Here is a 14,013-nt window from a genome sequence, read left to right on the forward strand (position 1 = left end):
ATACCAGTGATGATGAACCTTTTGCCTGACAGACAGAGCTGCTCTTGCAGGACCACTGTGTGTGGAAGGTAAATGTGACCAAGCTCCCATCTGTGCCGTGAAGTTGGAGATAAGAAAGTGGCAAAGAGCCTCAGAAAGGTAAAACGTATTAAAAAAGCACCTTTTCTATCCTATCAGAGCTCTGGCTGTAGTTTCTGCATTACTGTGACTTAGCAAGAAAATTGAGAAAATTCCCCATACCGAGCTTATAGGTATGCAAGTTCATAGCCCAGGCACATACTTCTCTTCTGGAACACTCCAAAACGTAATGGTAGTCTTGAAAAGGAAGTGTTCCTCAACACTGACTGTCCTACATGTGAACTAGCCAGACTGGTTAAAGCTTAATTAAAAATTGCCAGAGTGGCTAAATTCTTTTCTAAGTGCAGCTGCAAAATGTTAGCTGTGGGCATATTTTAGACCTTAATTAGTAACACTTGCACTGGAGGACCAAAATCCTTCATGAATGCAGCTGCAATCAATTAATATCAGTTAAGACATTTCTGTAGGCAATACAAGGGTCTCCTGAAAATTGCTTTAGTGCCCACCTAGATTAAAAAAAAAAAACAACTTACATGCAACAAACTACAAAACCAAAGATAACTACAAAATGTCTTTATTGAAAAAAGCAGATTATAGCATCTAAGGTTAAATGCAACTTCTGACTTTAATATTAAATAACTTAGGATGATAGCAAGTAGCTTCTTCTTTAGATAAATAAATCTACATTTCCCAATTTTTTTTCTTCAACAATCAAGGGAATCAAACACTGAAACACAAAACCACAAGTAATTCTGAGGACTAAAAGACAGAAGCACATTGAAAGGTTTTACAAGGATATATACACAAAAATAGTTAAACTAATGTATATTTTCAGCATGTAAACTAGTTACATGATATACAAACTGGGAATTTATATATTTCCTACAAAATAAAAATCAACGTTGGTCCAAGTTCTTGGAAGAAAACTATATTCTTTTAAAGAAAATGAAAATATTTCTCAAATGAAAACTTAATTTAAGTCAAATTATATACTCTAGTTACGGCATTAGTTACAGGATGAATCACAAACTTTTATACTTTTCTTGAAACACAAGAAAGCAGCTTTTGTCTCCTTTAGAGCTTTGGTTTACTTAACTACTCTGGAATTTCTGGTCTTAAAGAGCTCCTCTAACCATGTTTTCCTTTTGAAGCTCCACCTTACAAAATATACACACACACGTGCACGCAAGTGAAAGGAAAAGGAAAGAAACCCAAACAAACCCTCTTTGAAAGCTCAATTACTGAGTGCATTCTTTTCTTTTGTTTTGTTTTCAGATTATTATTTTGGTCCTTTCTTTGGAACATGTCCTTCAGTGCACGAGGGACTCTGAATCACCTGCAACAGCTTTGTGCTGTAGGGACTGTGTAAGATCCTTACCAAAATGGAAAGGTGTAGTCCTGATGCAAATGAGAACAAGTTGTTATTGTTTTGACTTTATGGAAATGTTCTGAAAGTACAGCAAAAGCTTCTGAAGAACAATCACATCATAAAATGAACTCTAGAAAGTTTACATCTGTGTTGGAACTGATTTAACATAAGAATACTCCTTAAGAAAATCATTAAAAGAAGCTTTCTCATTTACGTAATTCCCCAGACAGGAAGTAAAAATGTGCAGAAACTGTCACTAGCACTAAAGAGTACAGCACATCATTATTTTAGATTTGCTTTTATTTTTCTCTTTGGAAAAAAAAAACAACCCCAAACCTGGCAAATTTCACTCAAGCTCCAGTTTTTATACTAAATGCTGGAAAAACAAAGCTGTACTTCATTATACAGTAATGGAATGCACCTGTCTATAGAAAATACTGGAACAACAACTGCTGCTTTCTAGTTTTAAACAAATTGCTTATTCTATATTGAAATATTACCTTTTGATACTTAACATGTTGGAACTGAGTAGAACTACAGGAGACTGACAAGTTAATGTGTGAAATGACATTAAATATTTTTTTTCCTACAGTATGATCGTTTTTGAAAAAAGAAGAAAAGATATGGTATGTACATGTTAGTATGCTGTCCCTTGAAAAGTATGTTGGGAGTGGAAACTTACAACTTGCCACTGAAGGAGGCAAAGTGCTAAGGAAGGTACTGGCAGAAGACTGGGCCGAATGCCAGAGTAAGTCACCTCCATCTCTGGCCACTGTGATTTTGAAGGTTCTGCTTCTATAGTGGTAGAGCAAAGCATTTTCCAGTACAGTGAGTACTGTTATGGGATGACCTGCTCACAGGAACAGACCCAAACCGTCTCTGTGTATTTTAATGATTGTTTTCTTGATTTGGGTTCCTTAATATATAAAGACAAGCAAGTAAAAATGCCTCAAAGCTAAATGTGATCTAAAGCAGCTTCCTTAAATGGAAAAAGTATTACATTGCAGCTGATGCTAAAAGTTTATCCTGAAGCTCTGCTATCTATCTTCCATGTTTGTAAGAACCTTAAGGAATTGGCCTAGTCATACAATCCAATTTAAGACAATTCTTTTTCCCTTTTCCAGCATTTGCTGTTTGGGCGAGAGGCACATGTACTTCCACTTCCTTCTGAGGCTGGGCTGGTGACTATGGACACAGAGGTGATGTTTGCAAATGCAGAAAAACTGTGCATGCACCCAATGTCCTCTCTTTTGCAGGCCAGGCCTCTTAGGTCACACTGTAGAAACAGGGCACTAGTTGGTTGCACTCCAATTCCTTCAAAACATGGCTATCACATTAAATATGTTAATTACAAACTGATACATATTAATTAGAAAATGACTTTTTAAAGCAGCATCTGACTTGCCAAGGAGCATTCAGTAGGACAGGTTAATCTAGGCCAATGGAAGTTTGGCAAAAGTTCAGGAAACATACCTTTTGTTCCTTATTAACAGAAAAAAAACCAGTTCACAAGAATTTTTCCTGGCCCCCCTCCTCCCCCCATAAGGAAATTCCAGACTATCAAAAAGTTCTGTTAAGGGAGTTAATTATTCCACTTAGGAATTAGTGTCCATTGGATGCTCTTTGTACTTTTCAAGAGCACCACAAACGGCTTTCAAAAAATCAGTGGAGCATAAGAAACTAAACTGCAATGGTGTTGCCAAATAAATAAGTCATTTTGTCAGTCTGCGTGCTGAATTTAACATGGGATCATTTCTGAATGGATCGGTCAGATTCTAGATGTGTTGAGAACTGGCATGGAAATGTCCCAGTTTACACATGCAGAGAATCTGGTCTGGTATTTGCACTTCCTCTGGAGCAAAAGAGTTTTATTTTGTTGTGAATTTGGATACAGTTAAAGACAGCAATGATGGATTTATTTAAAATACAAATTCAGGAAGGCTGGATCAATTCTCAGGAGAATGCAAGGAATTTTTTAAACATACAGATGTGTGATTTGCATGTAAATCATCAACACATGGTAGAAAACAAACCATATAAAAGATTCATCTAACTTCCTATATGGAAGACATATATTTCCCCAGAGCTCTGAGGTTACTGTAAAAGCTTATGCAAAATATGAAAGTGTGTACATTCTATGTACATCTAATACTTGTTATAAAATACCAATGTTAAAATGGTCTGCTGAATCTCTAAATTATTATTTCTGCTAAACTGTACTTTGTTTTCCAATGAAGACAATCACTGTAATCAGTTCAAAAGTACATCTAGAAAAGAACACGAAGCTGAAAAGATAATACAAAAACCACTGTCCCCCTCTTTTTTTTAATAATGTATCAACATACAATCATAAAGCAGTTGGTAACAAATGAAGTCTTGTATAAAACAAGTAGTATAAAGACAAGTGTACCTTTGCATAGAAAGGGGCTGCTAACCCTATTAAACAAAAAACAGGTTTAAAAGATGAATTCTTTAGTAAGTGCCAAATCATCAAGTTGATATGAATGCATTTTGAAACTGTGGCTACATTTGTACACAGTAAATGATTACAGAGGTCTGTAACTTTCTTCAAGTTATGACCCTGCATGTGCCAATCTCTTCAATATATTTCTCTGTAATGTGGTGGTTATGCGAGATGCTTACCAGATTTCTTTAACAAGCTAAATAGTCTTTGGATGACTGTGGAACCTTGTAGGATGGAAAGCCGGCCTGGAGCTTCTTCACAGAATGCCATTATTTAACCCATGCTGAAAACTGCCATTGCCAAAAACACTTGTTTGCTTCCTATTCACTACTCCTGGGAATCTAAGTTTTAAAAAAATGTGAGACTGTATTTTCTAAGACCAGAATTCAACAAAACTAGCTAAAATGCTAGCATTTATCTTATCATGCTTGCTGCAATATGATAAGGTGCTAACTTTTGGGAAGTAATTCTACACTCCCTTACTTGGGCAAAATCTCCACTGAAGGAAAGTGAGTAGGGAGTGCAGAACAGCCCTTTGTACCATTGTTTTTAGAAATGCTGCCATTTACAGTTACAGTTTAGTGGTGAATTATTTGTTCAAGTAGACAGTGTCTCAGTGAAAATGTCTAGATAAAAGAACGCAGATGTACAAGATCAGAAAAGGACCCCTCACCTCTGATTTAAAAAATAAATAGCTGGTTTAGATGGTTATCTTTAAAGGAACAGGAAAGTCGTTTTTAGATTTTTGTCTTCTCTTTCAAACGGCTTATTGGTATTAGAAATGTCTTTCAGAGTTCTGTGACATGCATTGGATAGCTTGGAGGTGGATGTGATGGCAGTTTAATATTAAGGCGCCTGATATGACAGCCATGGCAGAGCAAGTGGCCCTCTAATGGGTAACAACGATGGCCTTCCTCATCATTGAGCTGCAAGCCACAATCCTAGAAGAAACATATACATCCCAGATTAGTGAATGGTTCAGGTAGGTCATCTCACAACAATGCTGATCTATCCTGCATAGCCCTGAGAGCTCCCTCCCATGCGTCCAAAGCCAGCAACCTCAAGAGTTTTTGGTAGGTGGACCCTGACTATCTCATGTTAAGCAAAATGACATCACTGAAATCAAACAGGACAGTCTATAGTAGTACCCAGAATTTTCTTCCCCATTGTTTCCCATTCTTGTCTCTTCATCATCTAATCAATGTTGATGCAAATCAGACAGGCCAAGGACTGACTCCGACACATACAACCTGGAAGAGGTTAGAACAAAGAAGGAGCTAATTCTGCAACAAGGCAGCGAGCAAGAAATGGGGGAGCGTAAGTAGAGAATGAGAGGAGTGGGGAAGAGGGGGAGACGAGACATGTTTTACTTCTGAAGCAGGGCTAAACTTTCTCTAATTTGGAATTAAAAAAAAAAAAAAAAGACTTCAAGGCCAATGGCCTATCTTTAGTGGAAATATGGTAGTACCTCTGGGACTGGCATGTAACTACAGGGATGACATGGGTGAACAACAGTGGAGGAACAGAGATGAAAAGAACAACAACAAACAATGATCCTGCCTGCTGGCTATTACGTACACTGCAATAGAGACAATCCTGGTTTTCAGTTGTCATCATTATAATTTTGAGGACATTTGAAAGTCATGGCAGTTTTGTGCTTGGATTTGATGTCCCAAGTATGTTAAATACTTAAAAATTGTTACTGTGACCAGTCCTGACAAACTAGAGATTCCGATTATGTATCTGCACACTTAATAGAAAAGCAAAAAAAAAATAAAAAAATTGAACAAGTTGGGCATATAGGTCATTTTAGTACTGAAAACTGATGCAAAGTTTTTAATTGGACACAAAGTACAATTTTTCAGCTTTCATAGCTCAAATTAAAATCCTCAAATTTTACAATACTGAAATAAGAATGAAAAATGGGCTTTAAAGTAAGCTTTTAAACTGGCGTGTTAGTTTAGGGAGGGTTTAATTAAAGTTTCTGCCAAGGTAGTCTTCTGTGTGTTACTGTATGTTATACAGTAACTTTATAGTCCTTTATGTAAGATTTAAAATTCAATTCCTCATTAGAATTTAACAATTTTGGATAACCTACAGTTGTGCCAAGTGTTCACACCTTTTTTCCCTCTCCAAAATTGTATTCCTTTTCTGCCGTGAGAAAGCCTGCCTTCTGAGTGGATTTCAGTTTTAGAATGGGGGTCTACTGAGCTGAAAACAGCTTGAACTTCTCAGCAGAAGTTACGTGGTTGCAAGAAAGAGATGATACAGAAAAGCAGCGAAGTTTCCAAACTGACTACTGACTTTGCATGGCCACCAGGTGATGATGACATTAATGGCATTTCAGAAGTGGCTGCCTAAGTCGTCATAGCCTTTGCAAAAGTCTCCATGTGAATACCTCGAAATACTGGCACTAACTTTTCTAGCAGTATTTTGAGACAGCAGTGACCCAGTGCATACAGTTTGGGAGCCTGACTGGAGAACCTTAGGCAGTGATGTACCCCTGTTTATACATGGCTAACCCCGACTTCTGCACGTAAACACACTCTGCCATTCTGGGCAGATGTGGAGGCAGCTTCATTTGCCTCAAACTGGAAGGAGAATGGGGAAATGAATAATGAAACAGAACTGAAAATAAACCCCCATTGGGACATTCTAATATAAAGTCAATAGCCTGAGAGAGAAGGGGAGGGAGCTGTCATCTTAGGTGAAGCCTGCACAAAGCAATAGATGGGGGAAGAAGGAGGAGGGAAGTACAGCTCTCCAAAATGCTGCAATTTCCTGTGCCAATTTCTCTTGAAAAATTAATAGAAAAGGATGGAGTATCGAGATATCTCTAGGGGAAGGAGATAACTGAGCGGATGGGGTCTTCCTTATGTTTAGGTTCATGTACATTTCAAGATGCCCTGCATTTTGTTATTTTCTCCCTTTATTGGAAGTCTCCTTGTAAAACCTTTTTGTACAAAAGTGCATGGAAGATAGCATTGCTGCATTTTTTGCCTCTGGTGCTAAGACAGTTAGGTAGCACAGTTAGAATCTGTGTGGATATTTGCATATTATATCAGAGTGCTAAACCTACAGCAAAAGGGAAGTTTTGGGTTGATCTCAAATGAAAGAGTTTGTTTCATTCCTCATGCTCCCGGAGGTAGAGCTAGGACTGAACTGAGCTCTCCTCTCTGAAACAAGAGCACTAATCCCCCAAACTTGATCTGCCCCAATAAACTCTTAAATGTTCTGCACAAAAGAAACTACTATAAAAAAAGTGACAGAAAGTCAGTGGTATCCCTGTCTCTTTTCTAATAAAAAATCAATATTCATTCAGCATGGAAAAAACACAGATCAGCATGGAAAAAACCACAGATCACCTAAAAAAGCCTTCCAGTTTATGTCCTTCCCTGCACAGGCAATGTGAATTCAAGTCTCCTCAGATCAGAGCCACACAAGCTGTATCCAGAGATCAGAAAAAAGAGAACTGGCACCTACTCTTTGTCCTCTCCCCACCTGGAAGTATTGAAAAAATTCAACCCAAAGAACCAAACCCAGCTTTTCAAGTTAATATACTGAGGAAAAAAAAAAATAAACTAATTTGGTACTGGAAATGGCAGTACCACTTGCAGCCCAGCTGGCACTCATTCCTTTGCCTCCCTTCAGGAGCTGTGGGGCAGAGCCCTACCTGCCCAGGCATGCAAGAGCCAGCAAGTGCACCCCGAGGTGTGAGTCAGGCACCCACCAAGAGGCTGCTATTTATTAGCAAAGCCTTGCTGTGGGGCAGGCCGGCAGAGGCACCTGATGCTTACCTCGCAGTGATAGCACTCCACATGGTAGTCTTTGTCCATTGACACAACCCGAATGGTCTCCTCGGAGCCCTGTTGGGGAAGCAGAGAGAAGGCAAGAGTGGGCTTGTAAAGCAGTGTTTTCTCAATCTTTTTTCAGTGCCCAACCTATCGCTTTGGAGAGCTGTTTCCCCAGGGGATCCCCTCTTCCTCTGCAGAGCAGAGCTCTGTGACCACTGAGGGTCTTGTCCCCTGGTGCACAGCACTGCACCGCTAGTTTTGCTGTTCAGCAGCAGCGTGGGTGTCTGACATATCTAACCTGTAGAGGTCATTTAGGAAGTGTAGCCAAAACTTCATCCTTAAGGGACAAATTAGTCTTGAAATCAAATAATTTTCCAAGGGCACCCAGGATCCGAACGAATTACCAGGCAAAAACTATGACCTGCTGATTGGGTAATTTTTCCTTGTAGACATCCTGGGCTGAGTTTTCCAGGGCTTGTATTCCCCTCAAACCATCTGCTGCACAGCTATTTTGCACATGCATATGTCACTGTATGTACCCCATAGGGATTTACATACCAGTCCAGCAGGTAATGATGTGCACAGGCCAAAAACCTCAGCATGAGGGTGGATGCAGTGGAGTTGTGTAATTCCTGGCTGAGCCCCAGGCCCTGCAGAGCAGCCCATACCCTTCTTGTAACCTCATAGACTCTTTCCCTGATCCGCTCTGAAGACAGAGCTCATTAAATTTGTTGCCTTGCATTGTTTCCAGTTCCAGGTCTGGTTAGAGCATCAGATATGATGTAGGCTATGTCTGAGAGAAGCTGTGGGCAAGTTAGTACCTGCACTGCTAGACTTGAACTAACCTAAGAAACCTCCATGGGAAAGAACATGGAGTCTATCTTGCTAGCCATCATCACATGAGTCAGCAGCAGGACTGCTTTTTTTTCTTTTCTTTCATTCCTTTTTTTTTTTTTTTTTTTTAAAGAAAGTAATTTTGTAAGACACAAATCCAGTGAAATTTACATAGGGGTTTTCTCCTCCCATGCCATCACCAGGACAAGAAGTTCTGGCTCATCTTTGTAAGGGTTTTAATTGTGTGAGACCTGGGCATTTAACAGAAATAATAATGACAAATAGAGAGTAACATGCAGTGATGGAGGCGAGCATGCTGAGAGGCTCTAGCCACAGGCTTAACTGGGGCTTATAGTATGCAAGCTCTGGCTCTATAAACACGAGAAGAGGAAAAGGAGGGAGGTGCTGAGGCCCTTGCTTACAAATGAACTGGTCAGTGACCTCAGCAATGGGAACTCAGATGGTGCTGCACCCACCAGAGTATAAGGGAGCACTACTGTGGGCAGGCAGAAATGGGATGTCCTACTGCACAGGTCCTGTCGTGCTAACTATACTGTCAGGATAGGCTGAGGTTGCAAGCAGGTAATTCACCTGGGTTCCCTTTTAGCCAACTTTTCTGCTGCCTTTTCCACCCCTTTAAGCACTTTCATTACATTGCCATCCCAGGATGACAGATTGTGTGGCCTTCTCGCAGGGCCAGAGTAACTCTCAGATGTCTTTTCAAGTTTGGGCATCGTAACAGGTCCACATCAGAAAAGCAAATGTAGCAGACAAGGAAATTTGCTATTTGAGCTAATGGGAGATTCTAAAAATAAACACGGCTTTAATTCTTGGAGTCCCAGTCAGGGCTTTCAATTAAATGAAATTTATAACAGCATAACTAAGACGTGGAAAGCACCCTAAAGATACAAAGTACTATGCTGCATAAGTAGAGCATGACTATTACAACTTCTGAGAATGTTTGGGAGTGACATTACTGCTAAACTGTATTTAATTTAGTATCTGTATAGACTCTGGAAGAGGGAGGAAAAGCATCTAATATGTTTTTAGAAAGCGTTTGTACACCAATAGTTGTTTTTTCTAAAGAGTCAGTGCATGTTAACATGTACCTGTGCTGGTAGGATCGGCTGGTTACAGGAAGCGCATTTTGGTGCAAAAACCCTAGGGTGCAAGAAGAAAGTGTTCAAATCACATTTAAAGTTTCTTCAAAAAGTAGAACCACGAGAGCTATTCTATCCATGCCTTGTTTTTAGCAAAATGTAGATGCACAGGATTTCAAATGCCTCTAAATGTTTGATGATATCCAGGGAAAAGGAAATTTGGAAGAGGCTGATCTAGCCCAGCTTTATTGCTTAGGTCTTCCTGGCCTCTAGGCATCATGAATCCAGCCCTCTTCCCACATATGCCCTTTCTCTTACCTTCCTTTACTCATAAAGCCATTCAAATTCTTTCAGAGACTCGCTGTTTTGACTGCAAAGCAGCTGCTAATTTGGGGACTGTCACCATCTGACATCAGGAAGACATAACCATGCTAAACAGGAGAGGGGCTGATCACGGCTAGGATCTACTTAAACCAAATACATCAGCTGGTCTTATTATCCACAGCTGCATTTTATGACAATCACTGGGCCAACATTCACTCTATCCTTGTAACACAGTCAGCTTGGTACCAATAGGGTTGAGTTCAGAGAGATTTACTCTTGCTGTATAAGCTAAGTTATTGGTTGACTGGAGCTAATTCACATTGCCTTTTAGGGGGAGAAGAAAGGAGTCCCAAAGCAATCACTTAAACCACAAAACTTTGTGTCAGGTGAGGCTAAAATCATTCTAACACTAGTTGCTAATTACATGTCTACTGCCCAGTCTAGGTTAACCTAACTTACGCTTACCAGTGTCACACGCTACCAGAACCTCAACTCTTAGAAACAGCCAGCAGAAACTACCACCACTTGCAGAATTAGCCTGATCTGATTAGTATTTGAAGTTCTGAAAGAAGTAGAGAAAGAGCCACCAGAGAAGCACATCCTCTGACGCAACTTGATTTTCAACCTCACCTGGCCACCGTATGCCACACTGGGCCCATGAAGTGACCTTTAATATAACTTTAAAATACTTTACAAATGCAACATGTGAGAGCAGCACTCTAGGAGCATCTGAGCAAATAGGAATTACCCTTTTTATCTACTACAAGGCTTATAACTTAACCAATAATTTAACTACTATAGTCTTTCCAAGCACGCAATGGATTTGTGGACTTACGTATGGTAGTCTTTGACACAGTAAATATTGTTCTCCACATCAACAGTAAAGGGGACTCCATCCAAACATTCGTTACACACCACGCAGCGGAAGCAGCCGGGATGGTATGACTTTCCAAGGGCCTGTAAGATCTTAAGAGGCAAACAGCAAAATAAGTGGATGCATGATTACATGAGATGCCCCCCATATACTGCCGTGTCTGACTCAATAATGACAGTGAGAAAAGCACTTCAGGATGAAATTACCACTCTGCGGATCTGTCAGCAAGGGGCTTTTTAAAACAATCAACTTGCTTATTTCATTGGGTTTCAGTAGGCTCCCAATAAAGAGAGAGAACTGTGAAAATCAGGCAAACGCCCATCAGTCTTAGCTCTGCAGGGCCAATACTGCCAACAGAAATTAAAAACGGCTTCAGAGGCCACTTCTTGGCAAATCTGTTGCAGCCAAATACAAGTTACTGGGATACAGAGTTAATTCACAAAACTTAAGAGGCTGACAGACAGAATCCAAAGCAGTCATTACTCAAACTTAAAGTAACAAAACAAGCAAATAAATAGGTGTCCCTTTATTAATTAAGGATCCTAATCCACCACAGTTACTGACTGGTTATCACTCAGTAACAGGGGCCCATCGGTTTCTGTTAAAATTATATCTGTATCCATGTGTTTGGATACAGATCCATCCGTCCGCCCAGGCTTTTCCCATGCTGACCTTCCCTGTTGCATTTTAAAGGTTTCAACTAAAGGCCTGATGCAGTCTCAGCTACACCACTACAGAACAGATCCCCTCCCTCCTGGTGTCCTCCTATGTAATGCTCAGCGTGGCACTGGGGCATATATCAAGGAGAATGCGCCAAGCCCATGAGCAAGCCTCTGGGTAGAGTGAAACATGGTATCATCTTCAGGCAGCTCTGAACAGGTTATAGCACCAATTGCATACATTTCCAGTGTAAGAAATACCTTTGGAAGGTAATTTCAAAAAGTTATCTGCTAGCAGCAGTGCTCGGCTTAGAGGTGCTAATAAGCTGGAGATGAAAAATCTCCACAGGCCAAGCTCTCACGGCCCTGTAGATGATTCTATGAATAAAGATCAAATTAACAGGAAATAAGAAGTGGCGCATAGGACAAACACAGAGTCAATTTAACCTTTTTTCCCCCTCTAATGAAGCCCCATAGGTCTCCATTCAATGAGTGGCATCAGACTCCATTTGGTTTGCAAGCCTGTTCCCAGCCAGAAACAACTCGTCTCCGTGTGTGTTGCTATCTAGGCAGCTACGTAAGACACACTGTTAGCCTGGCATGGCTGTGCAGCCACCCCTTTGCAAGAGCAACTCATAATTCAGCTGCACTTTCAGCTTTGAACAGCTTCTGTTGTGCCCAGGCCTGTGGGGCTGCAGCTCTCTGCTCCTTAGCTGTACACAGGCACCGCTACTGTGCAGGCATGTTTGTTGTTACGTGCGCTCCCAGGGAGGAACACGAAGGAATTAGCCAAATAAGACTGCTTAATTCCTCGAGATCCCAGAGCCGTTTCCTTTTGTCAGAGCATACTTGCTGATGGGAGAGAGGCAGACAAGCACCTGCCAAGCTTCCAGCTACTGAGCTCCACCAACGAGATATTATGGACTCTTGCCTGGATTCTGCAATTAATGGCCAGCTCAAAGCATGCAAGTCAGGATACCCCTCCCCCTCCCAGCATGACACAACTCTAGAAATTTGCTCTTGGGCTAAAACGAACAATATCCTTGTCCAACCAGTGGTGCCAGGATATGAGCCAGAATCCTCATTAGTGAAGTCTCCGTTCCAGCTCCTACTGAACCTCCGTGTTTGCAATGCAATAGCTACTTCTATTAGGCATACTGAGGTTCATATACGTTTTAAAGCAAGAGGAAAATAGATATACTACATGATCTGCACATCTTCAACGTGCAAGCCACTTAATTTTGTTTGTTTGGGAATTTCTGCTTAGGAAGAACGGACTAAATTCTTCCTACTTTCACCCACTGAAATGATGCCAGCAGTATCTGGTCCAACCCATAGCCCTTTGATTTTTATTTTTTTTTATTATAAAAGTAACTCTGACTACTGGCTCCCTACAAATCCCAGTGGCAATAATGCATTTTAACTGACATGGAGCAAGTGGCAGAAGGTAAATAAAACAAGTCACAGAGCAGGTAACAAACCCCAGGACTACTGATAACGCCCCTCGCCTCTCTAGCCCAGATTACATCCACTTGACAGAACTCTTGCTATTCTACTGTCTTATAGAGCACAGCCTCTGTTTTCTTTTACCATATTCTCCTACAAAGCTATGCTGTATTGTCACCCTTTAGTATTAAAATTCTATTTATCTTTTTTTTTTTTTAAACTGGCATTTGACAGAACAACAGCCTCCCATGATCTCAGGTAGAAAAGAAGCCAAATTTACTGTACTTAATAGAGCATGAAGATACTTTTATTTACTGCCTCAGTTAAAAAAATTACCTTGACAGCAGTAAAGACACAATGATAGTCTTACTAGGGAAAAAGCACAACGTCTCACAGTGCACTACCCGAAGTACACGAAAAGCAAGCTACCCCCGCAGTTAGGAATTTAGGTCTCTTACCATTTCCATTATGAGGTGTCCACAAACAAAGCACTTGTCCGCTGTTTGCTGAAAACCTGAATACTGTTCAAATGACAGAAAAGAAAGGATTATTAGTAGCCACTCTAGCTGCAGAAATGCCTTTTAAGTCAACGCTGTGCTATTTTCCAGCCTGTGCCATATATGATAGCAAACTATACAATAGGTTTGGGACACAGGAACTTGGAAGGCTTCGCTCTGCTCTGGCAGCATGCTCAGATAACAGCTTGGCCTTCTGATCTACTGCAGGATTTCCACTGAGATTTCCAATGTAACAATATTATTTTAAGTTTGATTTTTATTTTTGAAGCCTATTTGGTAAGTTTGCATTTGGCGTGCTGGAATTAGCTTGATTTCACTCTTTTGGTTGTTGTTGAGGAAGTAAGTAACGTAGGACTTACCTCCCAACTCCTGCTCAAATTAGTGACCAGATGCTTACTGACCTCAGATTTTGGACCTATATTTCATTCAGTGCTATATGCAGGCCAAGGAGGATTTAGCTGCCTCGTGGATACCAAGCTTTTTATCCAGGGAAGAATCTAAAAGTCCAGTCGTAGGAACTTAGGCCCCCTGCACAATGTGGGCAACAGTAGGG

The 14,013-nt window shown here is 40.5% G+C and overlaps 1 protein-coding gene across 2 annotated transcripts in view; it reads right to left on the reverse strand.

Annotated features, from left to right (window-relative positions):
* Positions 1–636: 636 nt before the first annotated feature.
* WTIP (WT1 interacting protein) overlaps positions 637–14,013 on the reverse strand; it is an 88,139-nt gene continuing 74,762 nt past the window's right edge. For both annotated transcript variants that reach the window (XM_049806781.1, XM_049806782.1), the window contains exons 4-8: positions 13,401–13,463; positions 10,799–10,929; positions 9,649–9,700; positions 7,709–7,777; positions 637–4,852 (exon numbers count right to left, since the gene is read on the reverse strand). In XM_049806781.1, coding sequence (XP_049662738.1) covers positions 4,700–4,852; positions 7,709–7,777; positions 9,649–9,700; positions 10,799–10,929; positions 13,401–13,463 — 468 coding nt within the window. In that variant the 3' untranslated portion in view covers positions 637–4,699. The remainder of the gene's footprint in view (positions 4,853–7,708; positions 7,778–9,648; positions 9,701–10,798; positions 10,930–13,400; positions 13,464–14,013) is intronic.

Source organism: Accipiter gentilis, chromosome 7, assembly GCF_929443795.1.
Source record: "Accipiter gentilis chromosome 7, bAccGen1.1, whole genome shotgun sequence".
In the NCBI taxonomy this organism is placed as follows: domain Eukaryota; kingdom Metazoa; phylum Chordata; class Aves; order Accipitriformes; family Accipitridae; genus Astur; species Astur gentilis.